General features: G+C 42.5%; 1 protein-coding gene and 2 long non-coding RNA genes across 13 annotated transcripts; 2 read left to right on the forward strand and 1 right to left on the reverse strand.

The window, feature by feature from the left end:
• Positions 1-235: 235 nt before the first annotated feature.
• C1H12orf75 (chromosome 1 C12orf75 homolog) lies at positions 236-17,328 on the forward strand. Of its 11 annotated transcripts, none has more exons than XM_085518733.1 (6): positions 250-577; positions 6,823-6,847; positions 13,131-13,166; positions 14,008-14,087; positions 14,881-14,921; positions 16,189-17,328. In XM_085518733.1, exons 1-5 carry the CDS (start codon positions 407-409, stop codon positions 14,893-14,895), a joined length of 327 nt encoding a protein of 108 aa, XP_085374859.1. In that variant the 5' UTR covers positions 250-406; the 3' UTR covers positions 14,896-14,921; positions 16,189-17,328. The 11 variants fall into 11 exon arrangements, with proteins under 11 accessions (XP_085374854.1, XP_085374859.1, XP_085374863.1 ...); XM_085518737.1 differs by having other exon boundaries at positions 259-577; positions 16,192-17,328; XM_085518713.1 differs by having other exon boundaries at positions 259-577; positions 14,886-14,921.
• Positions 6,854-9,509, forward strand: LOC146762404 (uncharacterized). Its single transcript, XR_014935423.1, has 2 exons — positions 6,854-8,224; positions 8,408-9,509. It is a non-coding gene; the product is annotated as an uncharacterized LOC146762404 (long non-coding RNA).
• LOC146762405 (uncharacterized) lies at positions 14,081-18,030 on the reverse strand. Its single transcript, XR_014935424.1, has 3 exons — positions 17,901-18,030; positions 14,682-14,725; positions 14,081-14,355 (listed from the first exon to the last, which is right to left on the reverse strand). It is a non-coding gene; the product is annotated as an uncharacterized LOC146762405 (long non-coding RNA).
• Between the last annotated feature and the right edge of the window lie 1,075 nt (positions 18,031-19,105).

Consider the following 19,105-nt stretch of genomic DNA (forward strand, 5'->3'; position numbering starts at 1 on the left):
ATCCCGCATGTAGCCGGGGAATTGAAACTGGATGATCATTGTGGTCCTTTTCAACCCAGGCCATTCTATGGTTCCAAGACTGAGCAACAGTACATCACCAGGGTTTGGAACTATTTTACTGCTCTGTATGGATGGAAAGTTTCAGGTTGGAGAAAGATCCAAATTCTTGGAGGGAAGCAATTATAGAATCACAGAACGGCTCGGGTTGGAAGGGATCCTAAAGGCCATGCATTTCCAACCCCCTGCTGACGGCAGGGTTGCCACCCACAGGATCAGGCTGCACATAAAAAAAGAATCCTTGTAGAGTTCGTAAACTCATCTTGCATGTTTCTCTGTGCTTCTGGTATCAGTGGGAAACAGTGAACCTGTAGCTTTTCCCGATCCAGTGGGTCCCAATGGTAACCGAATGGCAGCACGATGCTTCTGTCAGAAGAGAAACACTGAAACCAGCCGCCTGAGGAAGCAGCAATGGATGGTGCCGACGGCAGACGAAGGCTCCGCCGCCTCGCCCTGTGTCACCCCAGCGGATGAGGGGTGTCCCGGAGCTGCTAAGGGGGTATCGAGGATGGCCGGGAAGGTGCGGGGCTTTCGGCGGGGATGCGCCGGCGGAGCGGAGAGGGGCCGGCGGTTTCCGGGGCGATGGGTGGGGAGAGGAGGAGGAGGAGGAGGAGGAGGAAGAGGAGGAAAAGGAGAGAAGGAGGGGTCTCCGCGGCTTTATCTCCCACTCGGATCCGCACGCTGCCGGCTGCCTCCCGCCGCCGCTCCCCTCCGCGCGGCTCCGCACCGCGGGGCGGCCCGGGCGGCGCCCATGGGCTGCGGCAACTCCACTGCCGGCGGCACGGGAGGGCGAGGTAGGGGCGGCGGCGGGGCCGGGCCGGGGCATCCCCGGGGGGCTGTGGGGGCGGCGGGGCCGGCCTGGGGGGCCGGCCGGGGTGTGAGCGCCTGCCCTGTAAGGCCGCTTCGGAAATGGGTTTGTGCCACCTCTGCTGACCGGAGAAGTTGGGGAGCGCCTTGAGACTGGGGTTTCCTTGACTGCTCCCCCCTCTTCCCTCTTTGCGCGATGCTGTTTTCAGAGCAGGGGAGGTGTGGGCAGGTGGTTGCGGTTGTGTCTTCCTTCCCACTCTCCACCCAGCTCCTGCGAAAAGGGAAAATAGATGGAAATTAGTAAATGGACTTTGACCACTTTGCTATAAAGGCAAGCATTCATAAATCATTTTTTCATCCTAACTGCACACGGCAAACAGTAACACTATTTAAATCCCTGCATCGAGTCTTCAGATACCTTTATTAAATTCACAGTGTCTAGAAAATGCTCAGTGAAACCACGGTCAGAGCAGCAGCAGCAGCTGGTTGGGCACAGCCCTGAGCCCGCTGTCCATAGCCAGAGCTCAGGGACAGTGCTGGCCTTAGCGTGTGACACTGTGCCTGGGTGGAAAGGCCTCAAGGTGTGTGGATGGATGGATGGATGCACTGTGGTGTGGAGCTGTCTTTCTCAGTCCCATGCCTCACACCCATAGGGGGAGGCTTTTCTGCCATTGTTGTTTACTTGATTATTGTTAAATGATGTCTGAGGTATATATACCAGTGACCTTCCTCATTTATAAGGAATGCGCTGTATGACTTGCTTAAACATCACATGAATTCTCTCCCACTTGTTGATTCCCTGTCACCATGCCTTGAAGCTGCTTTCTGCTGCTAGGGTGGTGCTTACAGCCTTGTTTTGTTTGCTGGGTGAAAGCATCGTGGTGGCTGTCAGAGCAGCTTGGAGGGAAGTTTTAATTTTGCTTGGTTGTTGTCTCCATGTGGTGGCTGGTGTGGTACCATTGGTGTGGCCATCGCCCTGCAGAGCTCACTGCAAAACATGAATGAGCAAATGCTGAACGAAATGTGGCAGTATGCAGTGCATTACTTTGAACTCAAAGTATGTTTAAACATAGGTCCACTGTTGCTTTAACAGTAGCTATTTTTGACAGCTTTTGGCTTGGTCATAAACGATTCTCAATGATGCACAGCTCTTTGATAGCTTAACTTGCCTGCACTGTTATTCACAAAATAATCTGACTTGCATTTCTTGGCAGCTTCCTGCATACTCTTTAGAAGCAGTCCACAGCTCTCCAGTGGCCTAGCACAGGTTACAAATAACACCACCATATATAATCTGTGATCAATGTAAGGTGATTATTGCTGCTGCACTGACAGACCTCTCCATAGCAGGTCTGGCTCTCCACAAGGTGCAGCTCTTGCTTTCACTAGTATAAGACAGGGATAACTGTGCAGTAAACAGTCCTATAATCACCAACAGCTGGGAGAAGAAGTAAGGCGTTAGCTGTCTTCTAGTTAATTTGTTTCTGCAGTTTAGCACCCCTTACTGTGTCTGACAAAAATAGAAATGATTTATGTGGAGAAGACCTAATGTTGGCAGTCAGGATTGCAGACCTTCTAAGAAAAAATGTAATTCTCAACATTTTAACAAAAGACGTGAGTACAGTAGGAATACAAATGGGTGATGTGGCTTGCATTGTGTGTCTACATCTTTAATGCTGAAGTTAAGACTGTTTTACAGCCAGTGATGTCAAAGTCGGAGGTACATGTAGTTAACCTGTGATGCCCTTGGTCATATTCTGCCACTAAGGATAATGTTGTAGCATACTTCATGGAGCAGAATTAGACTTGGGTTACACTGGTCCCCGTTTTCTTGCTTGGGTAAAATTTCAATTGTAAACCAGCTAGATTTTTCCTAAGCAGAGATATACATAATGATAGTTCAGATAATGGCATTAGTTTGTGTTGCACGGCTGGGATTACATCAGAGGAGCTCTCAGCCCAGTGGTCTGCAGTGTCTAAACTAATATTCATGATCTAGAAAAACATTTCTGTCTGTGGTGCAGCATTCCAGAATACCAGTGTAACTGACAGAGCTCACATTTTCCTTCCAGGGCATGAGACGAAGGATGTGAGACCTACAGGCTCCTTTCTATATCAGTTGTAGTAGAGATGACAACACCTTAAATTATGGCACTCTGTGGAAGCTGGGCTTCCATACAGCTGCAGTGCCTCTGCCATGGGCAGGGCTGCCACCCACCAGCTCAGGCTGCCCAGGGCCCCATCCAGCCTGACCTTGAGTGCCTCCAGGGATGGGACAGCCACAACAAAGAATTCCTTTGATGTTAGGATTTCATTCCATGTTTCCTTTCTTTTTTTTGGTGCAAGGGAGCACGTGGCAGAAAACTTCAGTTGTGTTGCATGCATGTATATGTAATTTTTAATATTTTATTACATTTTATTTTTTTTTTAATCATTTGGAGTATTTGCAAGAAAACATTGTTTGAAAATGGAGGGATATAGTCTTTGGCTATAATTTCTCTCAACCATCTTTTGTGTTTGCCCTGAAGTTACTGAAATCTGCTTTTGTTTTGAAAGTTCAGACCCTCATTCATTGAAAGGAGGATGCTTTGGGAAATGCTCATTTACAGATCTGTTAAGCGAGCAATACAGTGCCGCTCATGCTCATGATTCCTCCGGTCCCCAGTCATCCTGCATGGTACAGAGAGGGTTCAGCTCCCTTCGCTGTTATCATCTCTACAGTGAGCTTATTTATTTGCTGCATGGTAAAACCACTGTGGGTTGATGAAGACAAGGTTTGTAGGGTCAAGTGCTGCCTTTCTTTAGGCCAAGCCAGTGTAATGGAAAAAAAACAACTGAAAAGCTTTCAGAAAAGCCTTTTTCAAGTCATATTTCTAAGTCATCATGGCTACAAGAGCACTAAGTCTTGCTGTTGTGGAAGAGCTATTTGTGAGTAGTTGGTAAACAAGATACTTTGGTTGAACTTCTGGCAGGAGGAACATGAGAAACTGAAATAACGTCTTGCTTACAAAAAATATGGAAGAGTTAAAGAAACACATTGATGAAGTAACAAGAGTGAGGGTGAGTGGACTGGGCTTTAGAAATAAACACAAGTCTTTGCAAAGTGCAATGTTATTGGGTCCGTTGTGAAATAAAAACTGTGCATAAGGGCTGTTCAGGCTCCTTGGTGAAGAAACCTTATAAATCTTTACATTGGGAAAGTTATGAGCTGCCTAACTGAAGTGGTGTTCATTTTCAAGCACAGCACTACCAGCAAGAAAACTGTTTTGTGAACTGGAAGCACTTACAGGTCTCTATTCAGACACTTTAGTGGTACTCAAGTGAATCTGGACTACATTCTGGTTTCACTTCTGCTAGTGAAAATGAGAAATAACAGTACTGAAACTGTGATGGAATCCCATCAATGGGGGTGAAGGTAACCTAATTCTTTGTGCTTACAAAAGCAAAGGGAAACAAGCCAGTAAAAATGACCTCTTAAGAAGTGCATTTGTTTTCACCATACTTAGTTCTCAGTGTTTCTGTGTGAGGAGAATTTCAAAAAGCTGCAGGGAATTCCAGCTGTGGCACAGCCCCTAATGCCAAAGGGAACAGTTGCTGGAAGTCAGGAGCGCTGGTAGCATTGCTTTGCTCTCCAACACAGACTCGGGTGGTGTAGATCTATGTGAACCCCAAGATAGAGGGTCTGATACAGCTTCTGTTCCAGGGTGCTTGTATATTTGTACCCTAATGCCTGCCTGCCATGTGGACTGCCAGCCCTGAGCCGACCCCTCTTATGTCCAGAGCTGGCTCCCATGCTGCTGGTGGGGAGAGAAGTGATGCACAGTTCTCTAAGTAGTGCTCTGAAGAGGTGCATGGCATTGAGCACGGGTATGGTTCTGAAGCGTGCTTGATGACTGTTTGGAACTTGTGTCTCTACATTCAGAAATGCAGCCATACTGCTGTAGACCTGCAGTTCTTCCCACCTAGCTAAGGTCTCAGTTTACCTATCAAACAATTCTAGTATGCTTCCTTCAAGGAAAGTTTAATTTCTTTAAATCATAGAATCATTAGAGTTGGAAGTGTCTGTCAAAGGTCATCTAGTCTAACTCCCCTGCAATGAACAGGGACGCCTACAGCTAGATCAGGTGCTCAGAGCCCTTCCATCCTGACCTGGATGTCTCCAGGGATGGGGATCCACCACCTCTCTGGGCAACCTGTGCCACTGCTTCACCACTCTTATTAAAAACTTCCTTATAACCAGTCCTAATCTTCCTTCTTTTAGTTTGAAACCGTTTCCCCTTGTCCTGTCAAGACCCAAAGTGCTGAGAGCCTGGCTTGGACTCAACGAGAGATCAGCAAAGGCTTCACAAAGGACTGTGAACCTTTTTAAAGAAATTGAAGGTTTTTTTGCAGTGAGCTTAGCTGATGTAAGAAAATTAGAAAGTTGTAGTTCTGATGCAGAACAGACTCAACACAATAACTGTTTCTACTGAAAAAAATCCTGCTGCCCACAGCAATGTGATTAGACTGCCCAAAATATCTGCTGTCTGAGCTGGTGTGGATGCCTGAGCTCTGTCTCGATGTGCGGGGTGGTATCCTGGAGACACACAGCTGGGCTGACTTGGAGCCAGCTAGCCTGGGTAGTAGCAAAAGATCTTCCCACGTCAGCCAAGAGCGGGCTTGCATGTGGTGCTGCAGTGCCAGCCTTCCATCTGGACACAATTAATTTAGAGGGTTTCTGGGTAATACCATGTAGATGCACCTCTAGAGCCAGAAGTCTCACATAGCTGCCTGGTAGAATGTTAAAAGCTAGGACCTGAGCTTGTCCACTCGTAGAGGTGCTACTTTCAGCTTAGGTAAGAGTTTCTACTGATATATACAGCAGCACTGAGACTTTGCCAACTCGGAGCAGTGCTAACAAAAGAATTCTGTGCGCTCATACAAAAGGAATCTGTATTGTTACTAGGTGAAGGGGAAACAGGATTGAAATTATCACTAAGAATTAGCAATAAGGAGGGATGTTTCCTTCTGTTCCAGCTGTCCATTCAGGTAGACAGTGCTGGAAGGCCCTGCAGGCCTTGAAAGTTCTCTTCCTCTCTGGTTTTAAAGTCAAGGTGCAGAAGGCACATTATCACATATTGGAGTAAGGTGCAAGATGTTTGCTCACTATGGTTATTTTTCAGCAGCAAACAGAAAGTGTTACAAGAAATGAAGTTGCAGGGCTGAAAATAAATAAATAAATGAACCCCCCTAATATCTACTGGCTTGATAACTGTAGTTTCTGCAGAGTGAGCTCAGATGCCATCTTCCTGCTAAACAGTGAAAGGAAGGGGAAAAAGAGAAGCTAAACGTTTTCTAGTGTCTACTCTAGCCTTTGTAATTTGTAGGGGGGATATTTTGCTCATTACTCAGGTGAGTGACATACCAGTAATAGCAACGTGGCATTAATAACTTGGGAGGAATGAGAAAGGGTTCGTACTTGAGTGAATGTGCCTCCCCCAGCAAGAAGCCTCTGAGTCACCCAAAAATCCATCACTGAGATCAGGCAGCCCAGTTGTGGCTTTTGTCTTTTTGGTTTTTGTTAAACATCAAAATGAATTCTGGGGTGGTTGATCTATTTAGGTGACTGGGGCTTTGGGTGGATTGTGTCCCAGTGTTTATAGTGTTTCTGTCTACTTGTTTATAAAGCTTTGTTTATCTGGCAGTAAGAACGGAGCAGCATTTACACATGTAGTGCTGAGTCTACAAGTGGATTAAATGGCACCTACTCAAAGTAAATAGGCATTTAGGAGTAACTGCTTAGTTAGCAGCAGTGACTTTGTAGTAGACAAAACCACCTAAAAGCTATATCTATCTCTCTTTTGCAGTATTCATAAGGAAGATGTTTAAGAAAATGCTTATTGTACTATCAGTTGGTTTAAGGATTATGCTATTATCTTGTAAACATACTCTTTTTTTCTTTCCTTCTTTTCATTCTAGGTGCCACGGGGACTACTAAAGATGCGTAAGTACTTGCTCTGCCCTTTCAAACATGTAACTCTGGACTTATCTTCAGTCCTGCTAGTTTTCCACTGGATTTAGTCACACGTAGTGATTCATCTGGCTACTAGTGTTTAATCAATACTGTCAGGTGTTTAATGTTTTTGGTGGCAACTTCCATCTCCTTAAAACCACCTCATGTTTACTATTCTACAGACTCATTCCCCTTCTATTTCTCAGCCTCCATTGAGAGAGTTATCTTCCTCAGCTGGTCATACAGTGTTAGACTATTCTTCCCTATCATGTGTCAGTACAGCTTTCTGGAAGGGGCCCGTTCTTGTATGAAGTGAAACATGAGCTTCCACTCAGCCCTGTGGGAGATTTTAATGAGGCACTTAGTAAATGTTCCCACTTGGCAAGAGACCTGGTGACCCATCCAGACTTCCTTTTGAAAACATTCACCTTTCTAACTAGCTGCAGGCGAGGCCTCATTTGTTAGGGAAAGTTATGGCCTTTACCTGTTTTGCATTGAAAATAGCACCTATCGTTCCTCTTTCTGTTTCTTATCTCTCTTGCTGAGGAGCAGGGGGCAGCCCTACCCATCATCTTTTCCTCCAAACATGGAAGACCTGAACCTCTGTAGTCCTGCTGCCTGTGGCCAGTTTCTGGTTTTCAGAAAAGCTACAGCAAAAGATTAGCCCTTCTCAGCCTGTTTTTCATTTGCTGATGCAAGGCATGCAGGGACAAATTTAATCAGACTTAAATTTATTTTGCTATTAAAGGAAGCACTAAAGAAGGCGTCCCAAGGTCTTGCCTTCTATTTCATAGAGTTATTATTTGCCACTGGAGTTTGAGACTGAGGACGTATTTTCATATTGTGCAACAAGGACAATGTTCAGTTTTACTTAGTTCATTTTAAATAACTACTGTAATTAAACAGAAGAATCCTGGTGTAGAAATAAGGGCTGTTAAGTCAGATAAACATGTGGAGAGAAGACCTTAACCACAGCCTTGTCTTTGCTCTTAGAGAACATGACTTAGAATTAAAGACGGGCCTCACTTGTGAGATGAATGTTGTTGTCACGGGTATTCTTGAGATTTGTGTTACCTATGTGACCACTTTTCTGGATTTTCAGTCTAAAACAATAAGCAAATTGCAAAAGGCAGGCTTATGAAGAGCCCCTTTTGATATAACCCGCAGCAACCATGCCCTCAACATTCCTATGTATCCAAAAACACTGTTTTCATTTCACATTGGGGTCTTTTTTGTGTTGTTTGAGCAATCTAGGTAATGTAAATGGCTACTTACAACTGACTCTGTTTCTTTGTTCTTTGATAGTTTTATGTTTCAAAGTTTCTGTGCTTGAAGCTGTGGGTGCACGTAGAACTATGCTTATACTTAGTGATAGATAATCTGTCAAGTTTCAAAAAAGTAGTATGATAACTTAGAAAAAGAAAACAACAAATTTTTAGTGCAGACTGCAAGAAAGACAGAGAGTTGGCCCTGGAACCATTACTCATTCAGTAAGTACAGCAGAGCCAGCAGAACAACGTATGTGAGTAATAGTGTGATTGAGTTCTCTAGTCAGGCCTTAGAAACACAGATCTGTTAAAGAGAGAGGAACAGCAGTGTAACCAGAAAAGTCCTAGATCAATCATCCTAATGTTTGGCAGCAGATTTTTACAACAGAAGTAGAACACTGGAAAAAAGAAATGATTTCATTCATGTCTACTGTGGTGAAGAAAAGCGTTTAGGTGTGTTCTCACTTGTATCACACTTTTCAGCACAGGATCCGGTTATTGTAATTCAGAAGATTTCTTGTTTCTTGATGGCAGCCCGTTGGGACTCCAGCAGCTGGGTGGATCGAAGAAGGGCTAGAACTCAGAGCCTACTGGTGACCACAGGGAAGCTGCTTGGCACTCTGGGCCTTAGATTGGGCATGCTTGGCCTTGGGTTGCTCCACTACTAACATGAGGATGATGATATAATTGTCACTGTTAAGTGCTCTTGAGACTGAGGTCAGAACAAAAAGGGCATGTTATCTGAGAATGTGATCTCCTGTTTACTCCAGCCTACAACTAACTGGTGAACCTGCCAGCCAGCTTCAACCAACTCACTCGCCAAGGTTCTGAAGGGAGGATGTTGTGCAATCTGGGAAAGCTTGGATATGGAAGGGATAAAGTATACCCTGCAAAACAATGTGTCGAGAGTGTGCCTAGGTTCAGATGAAGATTAGTAGCAGTAGGAAGGAAAGGATAAAATAATTTTAGCTTTTTTCAAAATAACAGGGAGAAATCCATCAAATACAAATTGATAGTCCCTGTCCCTTGGTCCGAAGAAATACTGGGAAGCTAAAGTGACACAGTCTGTCACTTGTGCAAAGTTTAATGAGTTATTTCTGGTGGCACTGCTGAGCACTACTAGAAAGAGTCTGCATAATACTGGAGCTTGAAGTGGATGAAGCCATATAAGCTGAGATAAGAAAAATGTGGATAGTATGAATTAATATGAATGCCTGTCATTTTATATTTAAAATATTATGTGAAAAAATGGCAGCTTGTTTGTCTTCAAATGGGCTTCGGTCTGATGGATGTAAAAACTGACAGCTGGATAACTGAGAATATTTTTCAGTCTTAAGAGAGTGACAGGAAGCCTCTTGGGACAGACAAATTCTTACCAAAAGAAACATTTATTCTAGCTGAAAATAGATGCTGTTATGTGGATTTGTAGTTAAATCTGCCTACCAGTTGCAGGACTTCACCTACGTCACCTGCTGAAAAATGTGGTCTTGGTCCCTTTGCAGCAGATGTCAACAGCATCTGAGGGAAAAGCATCAGATCACTGCAAAGCACATCGGACTGTCTGGTCCTGCCTGTTGAGTTACCATCCATTTCTGGGGCAGAAGGGCTTTTCACAACTTGTTCTGCCTGGAGGACACCATAAATAGAGGCTCTTTGATGCAAAATGAGATATTTATAGGTTATTTTTTTATGCTACATTCTTCTTTCATCCTTGTCAAAAGAGGAAGCTAGAGACTTAAGAGGAGAGGGGAGAGTGAGCCTGGGAGATGCAGAAATTAGAGTGCGATTAAAGCCAAGGGAACTGCCTTTTGTGCCCATTCCCATGTGGCTGAGTGTCACCGTTACAGCTCACTCCCTGAAGCCATCTCTGCTTATGCAGCATGGGCACATGAGCATCAGTGGTCCATCAGCCTCAGCTGTCTCCTAGAAATTTGAACACATGAAATTAGGGTGCACCTTTTGAGATGATGCTTTTAAACTACAAACTATAGCTTATGAAGGCAAGAGATGTGCGAAAATGTATTATATGTAAATTGGAGCAGCACCCATTCCCATGCTGCTTAGAAATGAGCCATTGGAAAGGTGGAAAATGGCTTCTTACTCTGGTGTCAGCACCCACGTTTTTCTTTATTTTCCTCTGAACACTTCCAAGTTCCTCCTCTGTCTGCTCAGCAGTAGCAGTGTGGCAGATTGAACCCAGTCATCACCCAGCCCAAGAACTGTGGCCTGTTCAGCCCTGGACTATATTTGCTGTTGAGTATTTAAAAGAAAAGGCATCGTAAAATCAGACCTTGATTTGTAGCTATTAAGAGAGAGGGAGGAAAGCAAAGTGTTTAAAAAACCTGGCCTGCTTAATCATAGGCCTGTGTAATTTGTTTTAGTGAGAGAATGACAGTAATTGCTCAGTGATGCCCCGTAACGGAACATTGCTAGAACAGAACAAAATAGCCCTGTTGCCTGGTAGAGGCTTTTTAAAACATTGACATTAATTTCCTGTTGGACAATATTGATTGTTATTCTTACAACTCCATTTTAGAAGCTTCGAGCCACTCATGAAGTTGTCACTGCTTTAAAAGGATTCTTTTCTCTGGATAATGGTTAATCTGGATTATAGAAACTGTTTCCAGTTGCATGAGATAATACTATGACACATTTGGTTGGTTCAACAGAAATGGTTGTTTGTGATCTCCTGGCGCCCACAGTCCCTTTCTAAAGAAAGCATGGTCATTTTTTATAAAACTAAAAATATAAAGCTCATTCCTACCCCTTATTATACATATGCTTTCCTCTTTCTTCTCTTTCTTCTGCTGGAACTGGTTGGAGTGACAAAGCAGCTTCACACAGCCCTCAAGGAAAGGGGGCTCTGTTTTTTTCTGGCTGTGAACAGGGGAGCTGAGGCTGGGTGGTGGCAGAGGAGATGCTTCTTACTCATCTGGACAGCATTGGCAGGAAGGCCAGAGAGTAAGGCTGCCCAAAGGAGTTGTGGAGTCCCCTCTGGAGATATTCAAGACGCATCTGGATGGTATAGCGACATCTGTACAAACCTGTACAACCTTCTGTAGGGAACCTACTTGAGCAGAGGGTTGGACTTGATGATCTCTTGAGGTCCCTTCCTACCCTTACAGTTCTGTGATTCTGGTGTTCACTGTCTCTTGAGTGATAAGACATGGGCAAAGATAGCAGCCAGTGGGGTGCCCTTTGTGACTGTCCTTTGGGAAAACTACAGAGTACTTAAATGTTAAGAAGAACTGTGTATCCCTATTCACTGTCCTGATGCACGATGGGCAGTTCGGAATGCTCTGCTGCATACTAAGAAGATGCATGAGATTATTTCTAATTTGTAGCCCAGAACTTGCTATCTGCCCAGGAGAGCACTGATTGAGATCTAAGGGGCGTCTTCCTGCATTTAGGATTGCATCTTTCTTGTGGAACTGAACGCAGTATCCGTGGTACAGCCTCACCAGTGCTGAGTGCAGAGGGACAGTCACTTCTGTGGTCTCACTCCCTGCACTATTTCTGATACGAGCCAGGATGCCATTGACCTTCTTGGCCACCTGGGCACACTGCTGGGTCATGTTCAGTTGACTGTCTGTTAACAATCCTGTATCCTTTTCCTTCACTCAGTTTGCCAGCCACTCTTCCCCAAGTCTGTAGCGCTGCATGGGGTTATTGTGACTGAAGTAACTGAAGATCCAGCACTTAGTCTTCAATGAATCACAGAATGCTCTGGGTTGGAAGGAACCTTGGGGATCATCAAGCTCCAACCCCCCCGCCACAGGCAGGGCCACTGAAGCCCAATATGGTTGGCCTCAGCCCATTGATCCAGCCTGCCAAGATCCCTCTGTAAAGACTTCCTACCCCTTGTCAGATCTACACTTTCTCCCTTGTTACACCTACCTTTCAGCATAAATAAATTACAATAAGAAATGCCATACTATTGTTCAGTATCCTAGTTCAGAAAATCGTTTCAGTATGAAGTTAGCACTAAGTGGGTAACAGTCAGTCCTCAGTTTTGTTGTCTGGGGAGCAGGCCAGAAATTCATAGCTCAGCTGATGATGGGGAGTGTCTTTTCACTGCCCCCATAATTCAGGCAGTTTCTCCCTAGATGAGAATATCCAGGTGACATTATCCAGGTGAACGAACTGTGCAAGCAACAGAGTTCAAAGTCTAAATATTTAGTCAAAGGTGGGTGAGTACTTTGGGTGAAGGCTGATGCTGAGGCACAGGCCGAGAGCGCAGCACAAGTACTGTACCCACAGGGAGTCATATTGACAGGTTTATTTGTTTATTTATTTTTCAAACCACATTTGCCTTCTTACCAGTCCTGATTACTTTACCTTGTGCTCTGGTTCAATTACAATGGGTAGTATTTCAAGGAGGGTTAGTCAAACCTCAGTGACTCCTTACCCATTTTACCCAGACGGCTAAAGAAAACAAATTGCCCATTTTTAAGGAATTAATTTTGCAATTTGTTGATTGGGAAACAGCTCTGACATCAGTAGTAGCAGTACCTCACTTTATATAGGGGTTACAGAACACATGTTGGTTCAGCTGCTGTGAAGGTTTCTTTCTTCATCCTTGTTCTCATGCCATGGATGTCCACTCTCATCAAGTCCTCCACTGATGGAAGAACAGCCCATAATTGTTTATGTTTTGTTCAGAGATTTTTCTGTTGTTGTGCATTACGTGGGGACTCAATCAGGAAATATATTTATTTACCAGCTTTAGCTCCCAAGCCTAGTTTCAGGCATCACTTGAGGGAATCAAGGCAAGTAAGCTACATCTGTTCTCAATCCTTTTCTTTCTTCCATACATTAGACTGGAAAATTGTCATTCCTTTTTTTTTGCCTTTGTGAGTATGTTATTGCACTGTGGATGATTTGGATGAAACTGGGATCTGTAAAAGATCCCTTCTTCTTTCCTTGTCCCTGAATCTACCCTGATTATCACAGAGTATCTGAAAGAAACTATTTGCTCATGTGTTTTATATCTTTTGGTGTTACAGAGCAGAAGAATCTGTATCAGATGATGACAAAAGGAGGTAGGTACTGTACTTGATTAATTTGGATTTGACTGTGCTGAGTTTTGCTGTTGGATATGCATCATATTAATTCCCACCAACACCATCAGAGCAAAGTAAAAAAGTAGGAAATCTCATGCAAAACACAAAATTGGTGATCCTCACAGCTGTTACTGTGTTGGCGAAAGGAGCTTTTCAGCAAGAGGAGCACATATCTCATGATGTAATGAAGTAATCTGCTCTGTAATGGCCAGTAGCCTCTGCCGTCATAACAGCCCTGCTGCAGATTGCATTAGCACCAGTGGGAGATCTGTATTTGACTGGAAATTGAAGGAAGTACAGCTCTATCATCAAACAAATCAACTCAGAAACCCAGGAAGTGGAGGAAATGTGATTCATTTAGTACCTAATGGGTCAGAGAAGCCACTCTGTAAGTAGCTCCAAGTATGGCAGAGATTCTTAAAGACCCCGTTTCCACGTCCCTGCATCAATCCTTGCTTTTTATACTGGCCTCAGAGCTGGAAATCCATTCTTTAAGGTCATGAAAGGAGTCATGAGGTCATGAGGAGGAGGTGTAGGTGCTATTTATTAATCAGGAGAGGTCAAAATGTTTAATTTGCTTGCACTGTTACAAGTGAGGTGCTTCTGTGGTCTTAGGGCTAGGCACTGATATCAGCCTATCTATCTCTTGGGTTTCTAGAAGAAGAACCTTTCCTGCAGCCTTGGGAAAGGAGGACTTCTCTGATTGTGCATCTTCTCTGAACATCCATGGTCTTTGTAACGCTGCTGGGCGGTGTTTATGTTATAGGAAGAAGTGCTTCAGTTAAATTCTGATGTCTGTTAATTATTTTCTTCCTATCAGGAACTATGGTGGTGTGTATGTTGGTCTGCCATCAGATGCGGCTGCCGTGGTTTCCAGTCAGACAAAAGCTGCATCAAAAGGTATTGAAAGTTCGTGCATCGCATTTCTCCTGCTTTCTTGGTTGAGTTGTAACTAGTAAGATGTATTTATCCTTTAAAAATCAATGATTACTTCAGACAGACTTAACAGCATAGGGTCTTCTTAAGGCAGCGGGGCTGGTTATAATCATCCAAGTGTTTGCTCCTGTATGTTTAAGTTACAACATGCCAACTTCTGCAGAAGAATCATAGAGCAGATGGTGCCAGGGTGGTAAATTGTCTTCTGAACAGCTTCTCCGTGCTCTGAGTGCTGTGTGAATTCAAGGAAAACAAAATGCTGTTAGGATTAAGAGGCGATGATACATGTGCTTGCAGAGCCTTGTCACTATTTTTAGATTTGAAGATGTTTACTTGCACTGTGGTGAAATTCAGTAATAGTGGTTAGTGAGTGCTTGCTTTCAGGTTTGCTTCTGTCCTTATACGATACCCCGTGCAAACGGTGTCTTTTCCATGCTATATTTTTAAACAGTGGGAAATAAAACAGTGTGCTTACAAGTGGACAAGCCATAAACATATTTTTTATAAGATTGTGTAATATTTTTCAGATTAATACAACAAAATGCTGCTGTCACTTACGTACACCACAGAGCTAAGTCACTGACTGGAGCTTCCAAAATGTGCTGCAAAACAAAAAGTGAAGAAAAATAACACTGTCATAATAACAGCAGCTGTCTTTGGAATAGTAGTACCTCTATTGCATGCTTTGTTTAACCATGTTCTAAATAGGTGATATGTTACAACATTTTAACTCTTTACCTTTTGTTTTCTAATTAAGATTAGAAGGAAATAAACACATCAAGATCCAAACAGCTGGAGGTCAGTATGGCTTAATTATTGTTATGTGTTTGGGATGTGTTAGTTGGAAAGAAACCGGGTGGTGATGCTCTTTGAGCTGCTGTCAGGAGTCTGGGGATCACCTGCTTGTGTTTCTGTGAATTCTTCCAAGGGCTGAACCAGGGTCAGGTCTGAGTGGTGCAGACAAAAATAAAGCAGTGGGTAAAGCCACCTTCTTGATGAGAAGTGTGAAGCAAGGAGACTGCATCTTTCCCTGTTTGAGTGTGAATAAAAATCAAACATCTCTGTATTTCCCTTCAACCACACTGCGGATGGCCCTGCATCAGTATGAGACCTGTTACGGGTAGGGTGCACTCAGATTTATGTAGACCAGCATGATTGCTGCAGTCAAATATTTCTCTATTTTTGGGGCCACCTTGCAGATCAAAATGAGGCAGGCACCCAGTATGCGACACACTGGAGCTTTCCTCCTGTTAGGAGAGAATCTGTATTGCTTTGTTCTCTGCTGGCCAAATTAGGATAGTGAAAATTTATAGGGTCTGACTTAAGAGTTTCAACTAGATGACTCATTAAAAGAAGTCCTTTACAAATTCATGCCTGAAGAAAAGCAAAACAACCCTGTCTTCCATTCAGAATGTGAACTGAATAAACATAGGCAAATCTCAACAGAGAACTGTGTGGTGTTCAGCTGGGTTGGAGGGGGAATTATAAAGCCGACAACTTTTCTCATAGAAAGGAAAACCCTTTTCTAATTTAGATGAGGAACCAGAAATAGTTCTGGTTGTTCTTGGTTCTGGATGCAGGGCCAGTAGAGAAGAACACAGCTATACTGGTTGTCTTTAATCATGTGAATAGTTAAAGCTCCATGGACTCTACCCTCACATGCAGATAGAACTGAAGTTGATCATCATGCTAATTTCAGTAACCTGTCCAAGGTGTCTGAGCCAAGAACGCAATCACACTTGATCTGAGCAAGGCTGATGACTGGAATCTGAGGGTTTTTTTGCTATTCAAAATAGGTGAAAGTGTTATTAGGCTTCACTGGTGAAAAATGAAAGCTTGGCTGCTCATTCAGGCTACAGAAAACTTGCACAGATGAGCACCTTTAAAGCTGCAAACTGTCCAGTGAACTTCAAGAGTTTATGTGCATGTTTGTCTGAAGGGCACAGTCCTCAAATCTCGCAGTTTCCAACAGAGACCTTGTTAAGTGCTTTATGTGTAGCATTGCTGTGTAGCTTTACCAGTTCAGCTAAACCTTTTTATCCCTATTTTTTTTCTATGTTTTTAGCAGTTTTCTGCAAAGACCAGTTGCCAGTACTTTAGAGAGAGTTGTCTTTCTGCTGAAGATCTTTACATTTACATAGCCTTCCAGAGAGCAAGACAGATCAGAGCACCAAAAAACCTAAACTGTTGCAAGTTCCAACTACGGGTAAATCTTAAAGTACAACGTTGAATCTGTTTGCTATGATGATCGTGTTATGGAAACCTCCTGCTGTTCTCCAGAGGAAAGTGAAATTAATGAACTCACAGTGGATGTTTCTGCACAAGAGCTAACTTTGATGATCTGCAAGTTATTTCTCCATGGCCATATTGCAGATTTCATCAGCTATCAGCTACGCTTCGTATATTTTCTCCAAAAATTTTTAATAGATTTTATATAGGAAATCATTAATACTGTCCACTTAAAAGTTCCTATGGTAGATTCTTATAAATTAATTGTTAATTTACTTCAGAGTAATATATTTGACAGATTTGCATCTTTTTGGTAATATTGCAAATTTTACTATTTTTGCTGTGAAAACTTACTAGGATGAAATAGGCAAAAGACCATTGGCTGTTTATAATTACTATCATCACTTTTATACATTGAAAAAAATAGTAGCTTTTACTTTTCACCTTTTAAAAATACATGGCTCAAGGAAATTTGTTTAAATAAGGACAGTGTATCTCATCATAATATGTATGTCTGTTTTCATTTTCTTCAGCTTTATCTCTTTTATAAAGCATTATGTGAAAAAAAAAAAAAAAAAAAAAAAGAATGAACCAAGCTATTATGTTATGTCTTCCATTCTATGTGAAATTACAGTGACATTTCCTTGGGTAAGGGTGAAGTGATGGTATTGTCAGAGATAGCTGGACTAAAATCCAGCATTGCGTCCTCTGGAAATGTACTGATTTTGATCACTGTTTGAGTTTTGTGTCTTCAAGTTCTCTCTTACCATCTCAAGTATGGCAAATAGTAACAGAGCTGGCGTTATTACTACAGCGTATTAAGATATGAAGTCATGGATGGGGGGGGAGGGGTTAAAATTAATTACATTTATAAGACCTGGAGGTTTTTCACGCAACATAAATCAAATGAGATGGTGCAATGGTGCATTTCCGTGTGGCTGAACAAGTATTAAAATTATTAAAACTTTTTGCGTAATTTGTTAGTCACACTTTTTAAAAAAGACACTAACGTTACACTCTTTAAAAATAAAAATCCACACTGTATTCGTGTATTACAGTATATTAACAACCACGTTTAAAATAAAAAGCAAAACAGAAACTTTGGACATCAATTGAAACATTTCACCAGTATCTATTAAGACCAGTAAGCAATTATTGACCACGATTTCTTGCAGTTTCAGCTTTAAAGCAAGCAGTATTTTAGTCAGTATGTAGTCTATGAAGTGAAGTATATAAAAATACTTCTTCTTTGCCACCTTTTAAGAGCTTGTGGCAATATTTACTTCTGTTCTCAAGAACTCTGCTGCTTTGCTTATCAGTGCTTTCAAGCTTCCAGCTCCTAAAGACAAATATACAGTTCATACTTGACCCCTTCAAAGGAGAACCAAGATGAAATAACTTGAAGATTAAGAGTTGGTGTTAAAATATCTCATTATGAATGAATGTCTGTAAATTACGCCTGCAGACTCCTGTTCTTACAAGCCAAGATGATGAGAACTCAATTAGTTTTGGGTAATAAATGTGCAGGTTTGCTTCCTGCCAACTTACCATAGCATAGTTTCCATATCACACACTCCATAAAGACAAGTGGTCTTTAAGAAGACCAGGAGGTGGTGGTGGGACAGATGAAGGAGTCGAAACTTGTTGGTAGTTGGAACTTTTTCTTGTTTTATGTCATCGCCTGATTTTTGTTGTGCAAAATTACAAAGAGGTAAGCACACTGCAGAATTGCACTCATCGTGATTAATCCTCTGAATGCGTGGGAGGTACGGTGCTTTCCTTCTTAATATTTTTGTTCCTCTGCATCTTTTCACCACAAAAGCTTACCGTCAACTGACATGTTTCAGTATCATGGGCTGAAACCTAGGTAGTAGGTCTACATTCATATATGCCACACTGCAGCTGTTCTGGTCAAACTGGAGAGCCAGGGCCATGGCCTTGCCTTAGATTTGCAAACTCTTCTAAGAGATGTAGAAACTTCATGACAGTGCACTGTGTTCTGTCTTGGCCAAATTTCATGTAGGGAACTGATTGTCCACTCATCAAAATTCCTCTATGGTGAGTAACATTACCCAAGCCTTTGTTAGTAAAAGCACATGACAATTCTTGAAGAAATAAGCATACTCTTTCAAAACTTACAGTCTATGGACATTTCGGTAAGGAAGAGGAACATAAAAGAAACCCTATATGCCAGCTGACAGCTGCGTTCTTGATGGTACCCTTGGAAGATATTTAGGCTCTTGTTGATGGTTCAGTGTGAGAATTACAAATGGAAAACAAGAAGCCATTGAATGGCAGAGTTAGTATTATTGAGGAATATACTTTGGTTTTCTCAAACATCTTGAATTACCATTTGTAAAGAAGGAATATTTAAATGCTGGGCTGTAATGCTATTTCATGTTGTCACTCTTTCTTCAGCCAAAGCTGAGGAACTATCTTTGCACTCTGAAAGTACTTTAGCAAAGACAGTGGATTCAGGCTTCATAATCCGACAGTCTCCAATTTGGGCTTCTTTCAAAGCCCAGAAATATTATTCTGGAAGTCACATAGCTCAGACATTTGAATCTTGAAAAATCCTAGGCCATCTAAGCACAGGTTTGGAACTACAGATCTTCTTTCTTCTTGGATGCTAATTTTTGTCTCACTGCAAAAACTCTTCCACCTAGAAGACAGCTGGCCATTTGAATTACACTAAGGGGACACTTTATTTATTTTGCTGTCTTCTGGGTGCAGAACCTGGAGTTTAGTTGTGA

This window comes from Coturnix japonica, chromosome 1, assembly GCF_054131305.1.
Source record: "Coturnix japonica strain WE chromosome 1, WE-NBRP24, whole genome shotgun sequence".
Lineage (NCBI taxonomy): Eukaryota > Metazoa > Chordata > Aves > Galliformes > Phasianidae > Coturnix > Coturnix japonica.

Excerpts from the sequence above, each read along its gene's own strand:
- C1H12orf75 (XM_085518713.1), top strand. The coding sequence starts at position 407 with ATGGCAGCACGATGCTTCTGTCAGAAGAGAAACACTGAAACCAGCCGC. Across the intron at positions 578-6,822 it reads TATCGAGGATGGCCGGGAAG|GTGCCACGGGGACTACTAAA; the intron begins GTGCGGGGCTTT and ends TTTTCATTCTAG. Across the intron at positions 14,088-14,885 it reads GACAAAAGCTGCATCAAAAG|AAGGAAATAAACACATCAAG; the intron begins GTATTGAAAGTT and ends AATTAAGATTAG.